General features: G+C 51.1%; 5 protein-coding genes across 5 annotated transcripts; 2 read left to right on the top strand and 3 right to left on the bottom strand.

The window, feature by feature from the left end:
• Positions 1–1,191: 1,191 nt before the first annotated feature.
• CDV56_108645 (uncharacterized protein) lies at positions 1,192–2,168 on the bottom strand (the record flags this gene model as incomplete). The annotated part of the gene is made up of 3 exons (XM_026762264.1): positions 1,192–1,458; positions 1,520–1,684; positions 1,755–2,168. The coding sequence occupies 3 exons, from the start codon at positions 2,166–2,168 to the stop codon at positions 1,192–1,194; spliced, it is 846 nt and encodes a 281-aa protein (XP_026615568.1).
• Positions 2,169–5,350: 3,182 nt separating this feature from the next.
• CDV56_108548 (nicotinate-nicotinamide nucleotide adenylyltransferase) lies at positions 5,351–6,220 on the top strand (the record flags this gene model as incomplete). The annotated part of the gene is made up of 1 exon (XM_026762167.1): positions 5,351–6,220. The coding sequence occupies one exon, from the start codon at positions 5,351–5,353 to the stop codon at positions 6,218–6,220; it is 870 nt and encodes a 289-aa protein (XP_026615567.1).
• A 218-nt stretch (positions 6,221–6,438) lies between these two features.
• Positions 6,439–6,904, bottom strand: CDV56_108525 (uncharacterized protein; the record flags this gene model as incomplete). The annotated part of the gene is made up of 2 exons (XM_026762144.1): positions 6,439–6,764; positions 6,838–6,904. The coding sequence occupies 2 exons, from the start codon at positions 6,902–6,904 to the stop codon at positions 6,439–6,441; spliced, it is 393 nt and encodes a 130-aa protein (XP_026615566.1).
• Positions 6,905–7,451: 547 nt separating this feature from the next.
• CDV56_108329 (ubiquitin-ubiquitin ligase UFD2) lies at positions 7,452–14,790 on the top strand (the record flags this gene model as incomplete). The annotated part of the gene is made up of 11 exons (XM_026761948.1): positions 7,452–7,719; positions 7,795–8,052; positions 8,117–8,574; positions 9,394–10,082; positions 10,155–10,365; positions 10,421–10,876; positions 10,932–12,519; positions 12,577–12,726; positions 12,790–12,886; positions 13,570–13,693; positions 13,744–14,790. The coding sequence occupies 11 exons, from the start codon at positions 7,452–7,454 to the stop codon at positions 14,788–14,790; spliced, it is 5,346 nt and encodes a 1,781-aa protein (XP_026615565.1).
• Positions 14,791–15,477: 687 nt separating this feature from the next.
• MET26 (5-methyltetrahydropteroyltriglutamate--homocysteine S-methyltransferase) lies at positions 15,478–17,996 on the bottom strand (the record flags this gene model as incomplete). Its single annotated transcript, XM_026761864.1, has 4 exons — positions 15,478–17,451; positions 17,515–17,634; positions 17,695–17,914; positions 17,986–17,996. The coding sequence occupies 4 exons, from the start codon at positions 17,994–17,996 to the stop codon at positions 15,478–15,480; spliced, it is 2,325 nt and encodes a 774-aa protein (XP_026615564.1).
• Between the last annotated feature and the right edge of the window lie 210 nt (positions 17,997–18,206).

Below are 18,206 nucleotides of genomic sequence, written 5' to 3'. Positions count from 1 at the left end.
GGCGTATTGGGAGGGTCGGTTGGGGTTGGGTTCTGACAGACCGAAAAAGAAGGCTTCGTCTAGGGAAGGGAAGAAGGTCAAGATTGATCTGGCGGGGGAGTGGCTGTCAGGCGTGCACCCGGGCTTGCCGGTTCGGTTGTCTGTCGCGGATGATCCTGAGCTTCGGTCTCTTGTCGATGCGTATCTGCGGCGGTGGGCAGGCAAATCGGGCCCAAAGGCTAAGGCCGAAGGGCAAGCTGCGGCAGAGGACGACGGGGCTGTGATTGAACCCATGGATGTACGCAAGATGGATGACCTGGCTGACTGTCTGGTCCAGGGCGTGACTTGGTTGGAATGGCAGGCTATGAGGCAGCGGATTTCGACAGAGGGGCTGGATGCCGTCTTGCAGTTGGAGAGTGGAAAGCTTTGATGCATTTGATACCCTGTATAATAGATTGTTTTATGAACGTGATAGTATACTCAAGATCATGAATTGTCGCTGCATGCTACTCTGTATACATTTGAACATGGAGTCTAAGGGTTTAGTGTGATACTGAGTACGTTGCTGCATGCTGCAACGGCTATTGTCCATGATAAGCTTCTAACTTGGGCCGAAGCAACAGTTACTGCAGAGGTGGCAGACAAACACCATGGGAAGAACCATAGAAATGGATTGGATTCGCTCGCTACATAGTCTATAGAGATCGTCACTCTGCCAGAATGCAACAGATCGTAGATCTCTACGTCATTCCGGCAGATCAAAAAGTAAACCATACAATTGCATAAAAGCCACTGTCGTCGAACAATGTCGGGTATCCGAGTCTCGCCAGATGTGATCAATGACCGTTTGCAATACAGAAATTCAACTGGAAGCGTCTCCAGAAAACTGCAAAAGAAGCAACTTCGTTGGTTAAATCAGCGAGACCTGGCCAGATCCGCTTCGTGGGAGAAGTAAAAGAAGCACCAGAAGGGTGTAGAAAGATTCCTGCCCCGTTGGATAAGATGAGAATGTAAGAAGAGTAAAAGACGTCTAGATGAAGTTTGTGCCCGATCTAAGTTTGTACCAGAAGAAAAAATGATAAAGGAGAATCCCTCGTTCAAGAGGTACAACGCCAGCGGGCGCATTTCGCCTCGGAAACGATGATCTCTCGGCTACACAACGGTCATTGTCACAGATTCGGAGACCCGGCGACTCGCATTAGGCTGGCTAACTTAGTGGCGGCGGAAGCCGGTGGGGTAGGGCAGCTTGCTGGTCTTGAAACCAGTGGGCTTCGCGGCGCCGCTGGGGAATGGAATAGTGCCGTTGCCGTAGGGGCCACGAGGGAAAGAGGTCTCAGTGGGAACGGGCATATCGGAGGTCTTTCCGTTGCCCTTGCCGTTGTTGTCGGCGTAGTGCTCGTTGGCGCCGCTGTCCTCGACGTCGTTGTCATCCTCGTCGTCACTAGCGGTGGAGGTAGCAGTGAGAGTAGAAGGAGCAGTCTACAATTGCATTGCGTTAGCACCGAAGACGCCCCAAGACAAGAACAGAATCGATACATACCACAGTGACAGTGGCAGTGACGGTGACAGTCGCCTGGCTGCAGCTGTCTCCGCTTCCAGAGCTGCCAGAAGCAGCAGAGGAGGTAACAACAGCGATCAGAGTAGCGGTCGAGGTAGAAGTGGAAGAGAGTGTGGTGAGTTCGTCACCAACAGCAGCAGAGGAAGTCTATGATACAGAAAGTCAGTCCATCGGTTGCAATATGACTGCAGTAGTCGACGATCAACATGTGACATACAGCGTAGACGGTGTGGACGTCGGTCGAGGTCTTGTGGATAGTAGTGGTGACGACGGTCTTGGTGCTACCAGTGCCCAGAGTGTAGGTGAGAGTGACATCCTGGCCACCAGTGGCGGTCTCGGAGCCACCAGATCCAGGAGCACCAGTGCTGAGAGGGATGGAGCTCGAGGTGATCACCGAGGTCGAGTCACCAGCAGCGGAAGAGGTAGCAGCAACCGAGGAGGAAGCGGCCCCAGCGGACGAAGAGGGCACGGGAGTAGGATAGACGACGACAGTCGAGGTGGAAGCAGGAGCCGTCTCGTTCAAGCCTCTGGCGTGGAAGAACTTGCGAGCATGGAGAGCCTGGTGGTTGGCCTCACCACCGGCAGCCAGGATGGCCAGAAGAGCGACGGAAAGCTTGCTTGTGAATTGCATTTTGGACGTATCGCACAATGACAATCAATGCCTTTGCTAATCTTTAGAATGTTTGGGTTTTCTGTTCTTTCTGGGGAGAAGACTGCGCTTGAGAACGAGTGTGGGGGAAGCGAAATCTATTCGCAACCGATATCAGATGAAAGAATGACTGTGTAGAGAAAGGAATGATCTCTGACACGGAGCAGAAGTGAAGGCAGCAGACAGTCTAGATAAAAAACCCAGAAGAAATGAGGGAGACCCGATGCTGATGTAGGGGAATTAAAAGGAGGGAGGGGGGCCATCCGAGCAGATTTGTATATTGGTTGTAGGATTCAAATTAAATTAATTATTTTATGATTTTTAATTATTATTATTATTATTATTATTCTTGTTATTATTATTATTATTTGTCTTTGCGACAAACATCTCGTTTCTGGTACACGGCACAAGTAGCTCATGCAGTACAAACACTAGGTACCTGGTACCTGAGTTGCAGGCTGCAGAGTGCACTCAATTCCCATAGAAGGTTAAAAGACTCTGAAGTGGGTGGCGTCAAGTGGGGAAGCTAAAAAAGGCCAAGTCGACGGCATAAAGGCTAAATACTGTATCGTGTTGTAGACTCTGACAGGCATAATAATGTCACAGGCATATCAAGTCAGTCTCTTCTATCCTCCTAGGTAGTAATGGCAACATCCAATGCTCGGAAGTGTATCATTCTGATACTGTCGATAAAAACCTCGTTACTTGATGGATTATTCTCCGTAGCTGCCTCAAATGATGGAGGTAATATCCAATGTATTGGGTGGGTCCAAGCTCAGGAACCGCACGCATATTCGCTGCGGCCTGAGATGAAGGCCCGTTTCATGCTGTCCTGGCTGCCTGTGATTGGCTGATTTCCCTTGCTTAATCTCTCCGCGTGCCTCTCACACGCTTCTGTTTTCCGTTGCTGTGGTGGGATTTTTCCTTGGTACTACTACTACTTATCTTACTAGTACCTAAATTGTCTTCCCTCCTTTTTCCACTCTCGCCGTTCGGTTTGCCGATATCGAGATAGTGCTAGATAGATTCAGGACACGGCACAAGTTTACGAGGAATATCTAGAGTTAATAGGAGACTTAGATACTAGACTGAAGAGCTGTCCAACGATAGGTACGCTTTTCAGCTATGGCACCAAATGGCTGTGATATCAGGATGATAACCGTATGTCCTAGCTGGAGGTAAATGCCAAGTTACCAAGTACATTCGCGTACGCTGGGCACTCGGTGTAGATTGATTATTTCCCAGGTGGCACTTTCTCGAGGGGCGAAAGAAATCAAAGAAGCCGGAAAGAATGATATTGCCTCAAGTTCCAGGCCCAGCAATGCACGACTCTTCCCTTGAAAAAGGAAAGTATCCAAAGTAGTGGACCCTGCACTGGCAAATTCATCTTGATCTTCTCTGGGATGAACATATTTTGTGTCTCTCGTCGAGACTACTACCTATCATCTCAAGTCCTCCCGTCTAATCTGCACGACGGGAGTAGTTCTGGGTAATACTGATTACGGGCCCAATTCTTGGTTACGGTGGATTCTATGCCCCTTTTCCCCTGTTCCCGTCGTGAGATAGGGAAGAAACCATCTAATTCTTCACATACAAAGAGCGTGCTCTGTGGAAATCGACATCAATAGTGCCATTTCCGCGTCTATTACCGAGGGGTACATTGAGAGACATTCGACCAGCTAGGGTAAATTGCGAGCTTTGACAGTTGCCGATCAACAGTCATCATAACGGCAAGCGATGATCGATAGGTCTCGATACGGATTATCGATGAGAGGTGGAGAACAGAGAGTCTAGACAACGAGCAAATTGTTCTGGAGTCGCGGCATTTTTTTCCAGATGATGAGAGTCTAGATAGCTTCTTCAGAGGTCAAGCTTCTCTGGGAATCCTATGTCGTTGTTTAGAGTAGAGACCGTGCATGATGCATCACAATTGAGGACTCATGGTATCCTAGATACTACTACTACTTCTGCAAAGGAGTCTCATTCCTGTATTCAGACTTGAAACGTGGTGCGAAGGGATCTGTGCTACAGTCTGTTACTTTCGTGGCTTTTGTCCTCCCTTGTTCGTTGTTCCCATATTAACCACCCTACGCCAATGTTTCATCGTCGGAAGTGGCTTGAACGTCGGCAGTAGCGATGGTGATACTGAACCACAGAGCATGGAGGACTTGAGAGTTGGGACATTGTGTAGTCTGACTCCTTTTTGAATTATGTACTCCTTGTACAGTATGTTTCTTGCAATAGTTAACTGATGACAATGATAAGTAATCAGCATCAATAAAATGTCACAGCAGAAAATATATTTTGCCTAATCAGAAACCACTTGACACGCTCGATACCTGCATAAGTTCTAACTCCTGCCTCCTGCTTTGCCTTTTCACATCTTGATCACAGAAGCATCAGATCCCTCAAGCATTGAGATGTTCTAGATGAAACATGCTCCAGACGATCTTCGCCAAGCAAATATGGAGTAATGCGTTTGAGATTCGAACTTCGAGCGAGCAGAATCAGCCGAAGAGGGGTCCAGATTCCAGACACCAGGCCTCGGGTCCCTGGATCAGAATCCAGGACTCTTCCAAAGTTCCAGGTTGTCCGGAATTGCTCTCATGGAGTTGTGATTTGTGAGGCACCAGGGGACTCACCTAGTTCTCTGTAGTCTGTACACCGCGCAACAATAACCCACAATTATAATCGTCCCCGTGTTAATTAAGCTGTTACGAGCTTGTGATATGGCCCGTGGCTCACAGACCAGTCTATGCTGACTAGACTGGTCCCAGAGGGAAGCATGACAGCATCAAGATCTAGAGCACTATTGAAAATTGTGAAACTGTCTCCTGGACCCTGGATAGAGCCATTAGAGTGGCTCTGCTGGACCCCAGCAATTCCCCTGTCAAGTAGATACTTCTGATGGAGATGATCAAAAATGCTCGATATCTGCTCTCGTTGTGCCGTGGGTTGGGCATTCTAGAACTACAGCCGCCCGCCTCTACCCACATACGCCCGACTTCTTACAAAATGACCCCACTGTGGTGGACGGCAGTCAGCCGCCTCTGACGTGACTTCACCAAGCATTGTTTGTATGGTTGCTTGTTTGACAGTCCTTTCTCACTATCATCAGGCCGTAAGTGTCTTGCCAGTCGATTTGTCTATCACATCCATTCATCATGGCGAGCAATTCCCACCAGGCGCTTCGATCACACTACCAAGCCGCATTGAAACGTTTCATCGCTTCTTCCAGGAACCTCGAGATACTCAACTCCGTTCCATCGAACCAATTACAAGAGCACAAACAGCCTTCGCAGGCCCCAGATGTACTCTATGTTCTGGACTCATCGTTCAACCCCCCAACGCTAGCTCATCTGCGAATCGCAAGCTCGGCCCTTCTCGAAAAACCCAGCGTCCCGTCGCGATTGCTGCTCCTCCTCGCTACGCAGAATGCCGATAAGCCGTCCAAGCCTGCCGCCTTCGAAGACCGTCTGGTTATGATGGAGTTGTTTGCACAGGACCTGTTATCCCACTTGCGGACAACCTCGTCATCTCCGGCAAATGCGAGCCTCCAACAGATCGACATCGGAGTGACAAAGAAACCATACTTCGTGGATAAGGCGGCGGAGATTGAGCAGTCAGACGTATACCCGAAGCCCCTGGAGCAGGTCCATCTCACGGGCTTCGACACTCTGATCCGAATCTTCAACCCCAAGTACTACCCCCCGGAACATACCCTCCAACCGCTTGGGCCGTTCCTCTCGCAACATAGACTACGAGTCACCATGCGTCCGAATGATGAATGGGGTAGCAAGGACGAGCAAGAGGCTTTTCTGCTCCGCCTGGCTCAGGGTGGTCGGGAAAATGAAGGCGGCAAGCGTGAGTGGGCGCAGCGCATACAGCTTGTAGAAGGGAAGAAGCCGGGTGATAGGGCCGTGAGCTCAACGAAAGCACGCGAGGCCATCCAGACGAATCCTCAGGATCTCGACTGGTTGACCCCTCGCAACGTCCGGGATTACATCCTGTCCCAGCGGCCGTACGCCGAGTAGACGAACTCACGGCATCTCGATGATGAAATACTTCGAGTAAATTCAGACGGCGCTATCGTAGCATAATGACTTTTTTACCACCTGTTTCGTGTATTATACATGAACCTGCCACCCCGAAGCATATATACTGAGATAAACGACCCAACCGGAACACCCTACTCCAACGTCATATACCTAGCATCAAGGAGAAGTACAACCGTACGGTGCAATCGTCCTTTTCACTCATCGCGATCTTCTCTCTTCCCCAGGGTATAAGCCAACCCACCGCCCGCCATGTTGGCCAGACAAAGACCCATGGTCGTGCCGCGAACAATCCCCCGCGCGCCCCATTTCTTCATCAATGGCTGTCGTCGCCGACCTGCAAGCAGAAGATAGAGGCCCGACCAGGCGGCGCTGATCCCCGCGCTGTCTGTCTTGAAGCCCTGGATATTCGCATAGCTTGTGAATAGGAGGACCGGGGGAAATAGCATTGGCAAGAACTGGAAGGGACGCATGTGTTGCGCTGTGATGAGAGAGGCGAGGAGGGTAGGAGGGAACGGGTTTTCTAGAGGTAGAGGCATAAACATTGATTAGTTTCATCACAGATTGTATATTCATTGTAAGCTGGGTCCTCTTACCTCCCCATGCCTTGGCTCGTTGCACGAGAGACTGTTTCGCCTCTTCCATTGGATCTGCACCGGCCATTGTTCCGGATGAGTGGGATGTCTTGATAAAGGTTCAATAATGAACGAAGGTTATAGAATGAGAAGTCAGGAAAAAAGTTCAATTAAGGATTATGGGGACTGTCTTCCGATTAATGCTCAGCCATGCGACAGTAGCTCATCTGCTCGATAGATAAAGTACTCAAGCTACTGCCGGAAGAGTGATAATCTGACAGGCCTAGCCCGGGGCTTAGCGTCAACATCTGAACCTCCGAAAGACACCACGTTTATCTTCCAAAGCTAGGGCGACCAACCACCACAACTCTACGGTCAAATTGACGCCATTCATCCTTATTCACTGTTAATACATCGAGCTCTTCCTGTTTACCGTCTGAAAAGCGCATTATCCTCTCGTCGCCTTCGCTTACGGCCACGGGATCGGTCCCTCCCGCCTTTAACTTGCGCCGCCTCCGAAGCGATTTTTTTCTCAATAAGAGGAAAAAGAATAGATAACCGACCAAGCGGGTGTCAAGCCAAGATTCTTCTCCCACGACCGGGCGACTAAAGGCCATCATACACGCTCTTTCGCCATGCCGTCCGCTTCAGCATCCGGCGTGGATAATGGCGGTTCAGCCAGATCACGCGAACACAACCAGGGGAACCAGGATCGCAAATACACTGCGGAGCAGAAGGCGGCCGTGATCAGGATACGAAAATGCTCGAGCACGGCGTACTACGAGATTCTATCCTTGGAGAAGTCAGCGTCGGATGGCGAGATCAAGAAGGCATACCGCAAATTGAGTTTATTGACACATCCCGATAAGAACGGGTATGAGGGGGCGGATGAGGCATTTAAAAGTGAGTTCTTCCTGCTCAGGTGCTGGGATGCTGGGATGCTGGGATCTTGGACGTAGCTGATGAATATGGCCGCAGTGGTCTCTCGAGCTTTCCAAGTGCTATCGGACCCGGACAAGAAATCCAAGTTTGATAAGTTTGGCGGGGATCCGGACAGCAGGTTCACGCCTAGTGCTGGGCCGTCGGGGGCGTCTCCTTTCGGTGGCTTTGGTGGTGGTGGGTTCCCGCGCTCAGCGGGTGCTGGTGGTCCTATGTTCGAGGAGGAGATCTCGCCAGAGGAGTTGTTCAATCGCTTCTTCAATGGCGGGTTTGGAGGAGGAGGGTTCAGCCCTTTCGGTACGCTTGGCTCACATCTTTTTTTTTGTCTCTCCGAGAGTTCATGCTTACGGATGCTATTTAGGAGGTCCCCAGTTTGTTTTCAACATGGGCGGAGGTCCAGGTTTCCGGGTACACCAGTTTGGAGGACCCCGACCGCGACGAAGACCTCGCGAAGCCAGCGCTCAGGCTGAAGCCGCACCGTCTGGCTGGGCAACGTTCCAGTCACTCCTCCCTCTTATCCTTCTATTCGTGCTTCCTCTGCTCTCCTCTCTTTTCTCTGGCTCGTCGTCTCCCTCCGGTCCTTCCTACAGATTTGACGCCGCTGTACCCCCTCATACTCTGCAGCGGACGACACCAAAATACAACATCAATTATTTCGTCAATCCCAGCGACGTGGAAGACTACAGTGCGAAGAAACTTCGCCAGTTGGACACAAAAGTGGAAGTCGACTATATCACCAAATTGCGGTACGAATGCGAGAGCGAAGTACATGCTCGGGACCGGATGATGCAAGAGGCCCAGGGCTGGTTCTTCCCAGATGTAGAGAAGATGAAGGAGGCGAGGAATATGGAGCTGAAGAGTTGCCGGCGGTTAGATTCTCTAAAGGGGAGAAATTAACCAGCGTCACGATACGTCCTTTGCGTTTTGACCTGAGATCTTGTTTCTTCATACTTAATTCCTTTTGGACGTTGCTCCTTCTGTCTGCCTTTTTTGTTTTGCATTAGAAGCCAATGACGGGCGGAGAATTTCGATGGCGGCCCATGGACTGATGAGTTACTGGAAGTCTACGATCACTCTTATTCTGCAAATACTTTCTATCAGCGGCTGTGAAAGCGAGACTGAGATATCAACTCAAAGACATTTGATACTCTTTCTTCAGAGGGATCACAGTGAATGACATTACCTATCTTCATGCTTGACAAGTGGAGGAATGGCAAAAGCGGTCTAGCTTAGTTAAGGATATTAATCATGCAGGCGAATCTCAGCGACCATGACCGAATGTCGCCTGTGTAGAGTGACCACTAGCATTCATCCATCGGCCGTTGTCGTTAATCCTTCTTGTTACTAAATCATAGATGTCCCCGGATTCCGCCAGAGTACATATTTATTTGACTGTTGACTTTTGTGATCCTTCTTGAATCAGAGTCATACCGATCACTGCTTACTCTATCTTTCTCCGCACCTTCTGCCCCGCTGACAGAGCCTCTTCTCTTGGGGCATTCGTTCACCACTCTCTCTCGTCAACAGAGGATGTCAGATACACTCTCTGACGCGGATAAGGTGAGTGCTGTACTGCTTGATGCCCTTTATCAAAGTGAGTGGTTTATGGCTGGATGACAACTAAAACTTTTCGTGCAGATCCGCAACAAGCGCCTCGCAAAGCTTGGAACCCCATCCTCATCCTCACAAAACGCGGCAGCCCCAGAGACAGCCTCTACCGAGCCTCCTACACCTTCGCAGCCGAGTCCTTCTTCTCAGCAAACTTTCGTCGCTCCGCAGCCACAGATCAATATCAGCAGCGCACCGCGCTCCCAGACTTCTTCGCCTCGGCCGGAGTTGCAACAATCAGAAGGCAAGCGGATTAAGATCACACCGTCAACCTCTGCCACTCCCGCACCAGACCGATCATTATCTGCTACCCCGGTATCGAGCACCCCTCCGCCAACGAGGGCAGAAGAGAGTATTGAATCCTTTGAGGATCGCACACTAAGCGCCGTCTTCAAGCTCAGCTTGAGGGAGGACCGACAGCGGGACATCCATGGACACAGGTTGATCTATTTGCCTGGGTTGCGGAGCGAACTCGAAGACCAGGGTCGGGAACCGCGCATCGAGACTACTGTCCTGGACCAGGCCCTCCTTGAAGCCGCCTCGAATGCCCAGCAGAAGCCTTTAGACTACCTACTGCCATGCTGGAGGCGGATCTCGAGGCTGCACAAGGGCTTTCGCCGTGCCCGCGAGGATGATCCGAAATTCGGTGTCATCTGTGAGGCCCGGCGCCTGTGCATGAGCTATTGCATCTTCGCGATCACGATGCCGGAGATGTTCGGGTGTGTTCTTGCCTATCCCTTGTCCAGTTGACCAAACGGACGACAGATTTGACTGATTCTGTTGTCCTGTAGGCTCGAGCCATCTGAGCGGTCGCCGCTCAAACCATATCTTCTTCTGGATCCCGAAGATGATAAGGGGGTTGATCTTGAGTTCTTGGGCGAAGCTGTGAAGAGATTTGAGGAAGACGAAAGCATCAAGCCGGCCTTCATCGCCGCTGTGGAGGAGATGAGTCGTGACCTTGCTGCGATGACTATCAATGATGACTACAAGCCTTATCTAACGGTATGCTATACCTCTGACTTTATTTTCTCAAGATCTCTGCCGCTAACCTATCTAGGCCCTGCGAAACCTGGTTGGTAATCCGGTCATTGCAGCTGCTATTACGGAGTCGTCTTTTTTCAACGAGTCTCGCGATCCAGCACTGTTTGAGAAGGACACGCTTCTGGGTCCCTGGTTCCGCTTGTCACCTCTCCAGAGCAATGTTACTATGACCTATTTCTCAAGTCCCAAGACACGGGATCAGTCATATATCTTAAATGCGCAAAGATCCATGAGAATGATGCAGCAGATGCTTGGCTCGGATCTGTTTGATGTCATCAACCATATCATTCGCGCCAACAAGGAGGCAAGAGACCGAGTCCTGGACTGGTTCGCCGCCGCTTTGAACATCAACCACAAACGAAGAGCGATGCAGGTGGATCCTACTACTGTATCTTCGGATGGTTTCATGTTCAATCTCACAACATGTCTAGACAAGCTTTGTGAACCTTTCATGGACGCAACCTTCACAAAGGTAGGCTCTGCACTTATCTCATCATGCTCGTCCACCAAGCTTACGAGGTTCCTAGATTGACAGGATTGATGCGGGATATCTGCACCGGAACCCACGCGTTGATATGAAAGATGAAACCAAGATCAATGCCGATCAGCATGCGTCTGACGCGTTTTACTCAAAACAAGAAGAAGGGACTTCTAACTTTATCACAGAAATCTTCTTTTTGACTGTTGCTGCTCATCACTATGGTAGTGAGTCCCTGACGGCAAAGCTGGACCAGCTTGAGAAGGACCTTCGGCATATGGAGGGTACGATCAGGAGGTTTGAGCTGGAGCGACACAGATGGATCAGCAACCCAGTGCAGCTTAGGGTATTTGAACAGGCTCTGAAGAAGTACAAGGACAAGCTGGATTTGGGTCTCGCTCTGAAGTACAGTCTGCAAGGTGTTTTGTTCGACGATCAATGGCAGGCACGCTCCATGCTGTTCATGAGATATGTCATCGTTTGGCTACTCAGGCTTGTGTCCGGCGTCAACTTTCCAAAGGAACCGATTAAGTTGCCTCTTCCGGAGCAGCAGCCGGAGGTATTTAAATGTCTCCCCGAATACTTTGTGGATGACATTGTCAGCAACTTCAAATTCATCATGTGGTGTATGCCCCAGATCATCACCGCGACCCAGGGAGACGAGCTGGTTATGCTCTGTATCACTTTCCTGGAGAGTTCGGACTACATCAAGAACCCTTACCTGAAAGCGGGTCTTATTTCGATTCTGTTCCGAGGGACATGGCCTCGCCCTGGTGGCGCCCGCGGTGTTTTGGTCGATCTTTTGAACTCCTTCCCTTTTGCTAATGAATACCTGCTGCATGCCGTCATGAAGTTCTATATTGAAGCAGAGCACACCGGGACGCACACCCAGTTTTTCGACAAGTTCAACATTCGCTATGAGATCTTCCAGATTATTAAGTGCATCTGGCCAAACACTCTCTATCGGAACAAGCTCTACAACCAGTCCAAGCAAAATCTGGACTTTTTCGTTCGTTTTGTGAACTTGCTTCTAAACGATGTGACATACGTGCTTGATGAATCCTTTGGCGCGTTTATCACGATTCATGATACCCAGGTGGAACTCAGTCGCAATGGGAACAACATGGATCCTCAGGAGCGTCAGCAGAAAGAGGAGCAACTTGCTTCCGCGCAACGGAACGCCAAATCCTACATGCAGTTAACAAACGAGACAGTCGCCATGCTAAAGTTATTTACGGAAGCGTTGGCAGACTCGTTCACCATGCCTGAAATTGTCCAGAGACTGGCAGACATGCTTGATTACAACCTGGATGCCATGGTTGGCCCAAAGAGCTCCAGCTTGCGAGTGGACAATCTGCAAGAGTACGGTTTCAACCCGCGGGCTCTGCTGAGTGAGATCGTCGACGTATATCTCAACCTGATGACCAAGGAGAATTTCATCATTGCCGTTGCAAGGGACGGACGATCCTACAAGCCGGCGAATTTTCAGAAGGCTGCGGATATCCTGCGAAAATGGTCGCTGAAATCTCCGGAGGAGCTCCGACAATGGGAACAGCTACAGACGAAGGTCAGAGCGGCTAAGGAGGCTGACGAACAAGCGGAGGAGGATCTAGGCGAGATTCCTGATGAATTCTTGGGTATGTTCGATGAATTACTTACCTGTGATGGCCAAATAGCTGACAGCTTTTCTCTAGATCCCCTGATCTATACCTTGATGGAAGATCCTGTTATCCTCCCTGGATCCAGGGTATCCATAGATCGTTCCACTCTTCGATCTCACCTTCTGAGTGACCCACATGATCCATTCAACAGAGCTCCGCTCAAGATGGAGGACGTAACCCCTGGTAAGTTTCCATTTCTCGCCCATCTCGAGCGTCGAAACCGACCCGGCTGACTGGTTTGTCTAGATACGGACCTCAAGGCCAAGATCGAGGCATTTAAGACGGAGAGACTAACGGCGCGACGACAGCCCTTAACGCAGACTGTGACTGACAGTATGGATACGTCGACTGATTGAAGTAAAAAAAAAAAAAAAAAGCTCGCATTGAAGTTGTTGTTGATAATTATTGCTCGGCATAGACTTCTGAAGCCACCCAAGCCAGCCAGCCCTTGCGCATACTTCATTTTGAATTAGGAATGCCATGCTTGACGATCCCGGATTGGAACGGATTTGTCTTCACGTTTCCCACATACTGCGTACTCGGCTATTTTGTATATACTGATACATCATAAGTACTGGCTGCTAAGGAGGGAGAAGAGATGTATCAGTCTACAATTGTGACAGAGTTGGTCGATGTTCGATACATCGGCCTGTCCTTGCATTTCGTGTAACTTAAGTACCTAATCACGTGCAGCGACTATCCCGTGACATCATTGGATAAACTCAAGCTATTGATTGTTCTTTGTTGACTCGCGATTCACCTCCATCATATCCCCAAATTCACTTCTCTTTGTTCTGAGGCTTGGGAGAGGTATATAGTCATGGTCTGGAGAACCTCCTATTGAAGAATTCCTGATCACCCATTGTCTCAGACTCGCTCTAGCGCCCTCAGCATCTGAGCAGCCCAGACCAGCGTGACCCTTGCAAGAAGTAGCTTTATCAAGCACTATTGCCGCGTATGTTTGTCTCTAAATTAGTGTTGATCATTTTGGTTTCACCTTATTGCATGCTTATACTGATATGCCAGACAGGCAAACATGGGCTCCGCATTTTCGTCGTTCCTGGGGTCTCTGCCCCCTCTGAGAGACTTCATCCTTCCCACGCCCCAGGCCTACACAGCCCTGCTCAACATATTCCAATACTTTCCAGTTGTAAGTTTATACGATACTACTGAAACTATCGTACTCTAACCCACAACCAGTTCTCGCTCGTCCAATGGGCCGTCTCCTGGCATCCAGCAGGCAAAGGCTCCTACCAGAGCTCCTGGCTGAACCTCCCAGGCAAACTGGGCTGGTTCATCATGGAGGTCGTGGGACCGGTGAATCTGCTCTACATCCTTTGCAAGTTGCCGCCGACGCTCAACATTGCCTCGCTCCCGCTATCTAATAAGCTCGTTGCGTCCCTGTATGTAATCCACTATATCAACCGCGCCATCATCTCGCCCTTCTTCGCGGCCCCCAGTATGTCCCCCATGCATGCGACCGTCGTCACCATGGCGGTGCTGTTCAACTGGCTCAATTCAACCTGTCTGGCCGGTTGGCTGGTGGGATACCACGTCCCTGTGCTGGGGTACCAAACCGACGGCGCCGTCTCGGGCCCTCTGGGAGGGTGGTCGTCGCGGTACTCCCCCGCAACGCACTTCCTGCCCTGCCTGGGGATGGTCCTCTTCACGGCCGGCATGCTAGGCAACATCCACTCGGAGCGCACGCTCTTCCGACTCCGCCGCGAAGCAGCCGAGAAGCGTGACGCGGCCAAGAAGTCCGACAACGAGATCACCCAGGATGAAGACGAGGACCATCCGACCTTCATCCAGGCGTCGTCCTCGTCCATGGACGCAAACGCGAACGCCAACGCCAACGGCAAGAAGAATAAATACGCCAAGGTCTACGTCATCCCACCCGCCCGCGGCGTCTTCCGCTCCATCCTCTACCCGCATTACGCCTTCGAATGGCTCGAGTGGCTCGGCTTCGCCCTCGTCGGCACGGCCGTCTTCCCCGCCCGCCAGGCACTCATCACGGGCGCCTATGCCTCGCCGCCCTTGCAGATCGCTCCGTGGTTGAGGCCCGCTGCGGCGTTCGCGGAAAAACTGCAGGTTCCCCTTCCTCTTCCGGCGGTCGTGTTTGTCGTGAATGCGGTGGCCAATATGCTGCCTCATGCGCGGTGGGGGAGGAAGTGGTATGTGGAGAAGTTTGGGGAGAGGGCGGTTGCGGGTCGAGGGGCTGCTGTTCCATGCTGTTCGTGGCTTTAATCTGGATTTGAGTTGTGAGCTTCTGCGATAATGACATTGGCGGAAGCAAAGCTCAAAGATGGGATATCATCTCTCTTGGAATAGTATCACTGGAGAGTATCGCTAGTTGCTTTGGTGGACAGGTCACTCATGACTTCCCTTCGCAGACAGTTGCTGCGGTACATGCGTTTCACAAAAGGTTCTGTCCGGATCAGATATTCTTAGCCACAAAACTTCAGTCACCCTCTACAATGTCTACGGAGATACAGGAGAGACATATTGGAAATTGCCTTTCATTTGATTAGGCTCTAGAAGGTAGATCTAAAATCAGTACCTCCAGTGTCATGTACAACACATTGTTGAAATATTGAAGAAAAACCATCAGCGGCGCCGACTGCCGCGATCATGCATATCCCTTTTGATTAAAAACCGCAGTAACGAAGAAAGAAACATCCCACCGAAGGAAATGCTGACCGCATGTAGAAGCAGTCATGTATGGCTTGAACGCCGATGTTGAAATCGTAAATGTTGAAACTCCGTTTGACCCCCATATTTTCTAATACAAAACCCTGAACCCTTATGTTGAACTTTTGGTATCATCGTCGTAACTCATCACATTAACAAAACGAAAAAGAAGTTTCGTTTGTTTTCCGGAGCGACAGGTTGAAGAATGTCGTCTCCGTTTATTGAAAGAACCAGTTACACCATTTATTTGGTGTACTTCTGGCGGTAAAACTTGGCAGCGTTGACCATGTTGGTCAGGGCAGCCTTGGTCTCGGGCCACTGACGGGTCTTCAGACCACAGTCAGGGTTGATCCAGAGCTGGTCAGGGCGGAGGTAAGGAAGCATCTCCTCGATGCGATCCTTGATCTCCTGCTCGCTGGGAACACGGGGAGAGTGGATGTCATAGACACCAGGACCGATGTGGCGGGGGTAAGCCTCCTCAACGAAGACCTTGAGCAGCTTGGCATCAGACTTGCTGTTCTCAATGCTCAGAACATCGGCATCCAGAGCGGCAATGGCGTGGAAGAAGTCCTGGAACTCGGAGTAGCAGAAGTGAGAGTGGATCTGAGTACCATCGGAGACACCGGTGGTGGCCAGGCGGAAGGCGCGCACAGCCCAGGCGAGGTAGTCCTCACGCTCCTTGCCGGCACGCAGAGGGAGACCCTCACGGAGAGCAGGCTCGTCGACCTGGATGACCTTGACACCCGCGGCCTCGAGGTCAATGACCTCGTCACGGAGGGCAAGAGCCAGCTGCTGGGCCTGGACAGACTGGTGGACGTCGTCACGAGGGAAAGACCAGCGGAGGCAGGTGATGGGGCCAGTAAGCATACCCTTCATGGGCTTCTTGGAGATCGACACGGCGTACTTGGACTCCTTGACGGTCATGGGAGCGGGACGAGAGATGTCACCGACAATGATGGGAGGACGCACGCAACGAGATCCGTAACTCTGGACCCAGGCGTGGGTGGTGAAGACATAACCGGTGAGACGCTCACCGAAGTACTGAACCATGTCGTTACGCTCGGGCTCACCGTGGACGAGAACGTCGAGGTCAAGCTCCTCCTGGATCTTGACAACGTCGGCGATCTCCTTCTCGATGAACTTCTCGTACTCCTCAGCGGTGATCTCGCCCTTGGTGAACTTGTTACGCTGGATACGGATCTCCTTGGTCTGAGGGAAGGAACCGATGGTGGTGGTGGGGAAGAGAGGAAGGTTGATGGACTTGGTCTGCTCGGCAAGACGGATGGGGAAGGGAGACTTGCGGTTGTGCATCTCATCGGTGACAGCAGCCTGGCGCTCCTTGACCTTGGGGTCGTTGGTGCGAGCGGAAGAGGCACGAGCCTGAACGGACTTGGCGTTGGCCTCAAGTTGGTCACGGACAGTAGCCGGGCCCTCGGTGACGGCCTTGGCGATCACGACCACCTCGTGGGTCTTCTCAACAGCGAAGCTGAACCAATCCCGGACCTCAGCATCGAGATTCTTCTCGCTCTCTAGGGTGTGGGGGACGTGGAGGAGAGAGCTGGAGGTAGAGACAATGACTCTGTCCTTGCCGAGCTTCTGGATGGCGAGCTCAACCTTCTCAATGGCAGCCTTGAAGTTGGTCTTCCAGATGTTGCGACCATCAACAACACCGGCAGAGAGGACCTGGTTGGGGCCAAGAGCGGCAATAACAGCATCGAGCTGCTCAGGGTTGCGGACAAGGTCCACGTGGATACCATAAAGGTTGTGAAGAGCAGGGAGAACATCAATGTTGTGGACAATGTCACCGAAGTAGGTGGCAAGGACAATGCGGGGGGCCTTGTCACCGAGAGCACCAAGCTTCTCATAGACAGGCTTGAAGGCAGCCTTGGACTTGACAGGGAGATCGAACACGAGAACAGGCTCGTCAATCTGAACGTCCTCGACACCGGCAGCCTTGAGCTGGGCAAGGAGGTCAACGTAGAGGGGAACCAGGTCGTTGATCTTGTCAATGGGCTCAACTTTCTGACCACGGTCGGCCTTGGCGAGGGTCAGGAAGGAGACGGGACCCAGGATGACGGGACGAGTGACGATGCCAGCCTCCTTGGCCTCGAGGAACTGAGCAACGGGCTTGGGGTTGGCGGCGAGCTTGAAGACCTGGTTCTCCTGGAGGGTAGGCTTGACGTAGTGGTAGTTCGAGTCGAACCACTTGACCATTTCCTGTAGATATCATATTAGAATCGGGAACCTTCTGAACAAGTGGTTGTTGAAGGGACACCATACCAAGCTAGGAACGTCAATGGCGGGCTGGCCCTCAGAGGCGGGCTTCTGGAGACCACGACCCATGGCGAAGTACTCATCCAGGGGGTGAAGGTTGTACTTGCTGTATCTCTCAGGGACGACCTATTCAATGACTTTGTTAGATTATCTACCGGAATATGGATAGCAGTCAGGGGAACATACGCCGAAGAGCTGGATGTGGTCGAGGACCTGATCGTAGAAAGCAAAGTCGTTGCTGGGGATGATATCGACACCAGCATCTTTCTGGATCTTCCAGTGCTCAGCACGGAGTCTCTTTCCCTCGCTCAGGAGCTCATCACGAGAGATCTTGCCACCCCAGTAAGCTTCGGTGGCCTTCTTGAGGTCACGGAGCTTTCCCATACGGGGGAAACCCAAAACGGCGCTACAGACACAGATGTTAGGGCAAGTCAAGAAGAAAGTGTTAAACAGTCAAGAGAGTCAGTGGATTCTTACGATTGAACCATTTTGAATGATGTGTGATATGAACGAAGAGGGAGAGAGAAGAGGAGACGAGGCTTGAAAGAGAAGGAAAGAGGAATGGTAAGAGGGATGAATTGAAAAAGTCACACAAAAAGATGAGACCAAAAACAGACAGACAAGAGAGATCAGTCTCTTGCTGAAGAGAGAGTTCAAAGGGGAAGAGGGAGGGATGAGAGAGGAAGAGGGAAGAGAAG

The sequence above is a fragment of the Aspergillus thermomutatus genome, assembly GCF_002237265.1.
Source record: "Aspergillus thermomutatus strain HMR AF 39 chromosome Unknown NODE_63, whole genome shotgun sequence".
Classification (NCBI taxonomy): domain Eukaryota; kingdom Fungi; phylum Ascomycota; class Eurotiomycetes; order Eurotiales; family Aspergillaceae; genus Aspergillus; species Aspergillus thermomutatus.
Note: the sequence above shows the minus strand (reverse complement) of the source record. Positions and strands in the feature narration are given on the sequence as shown.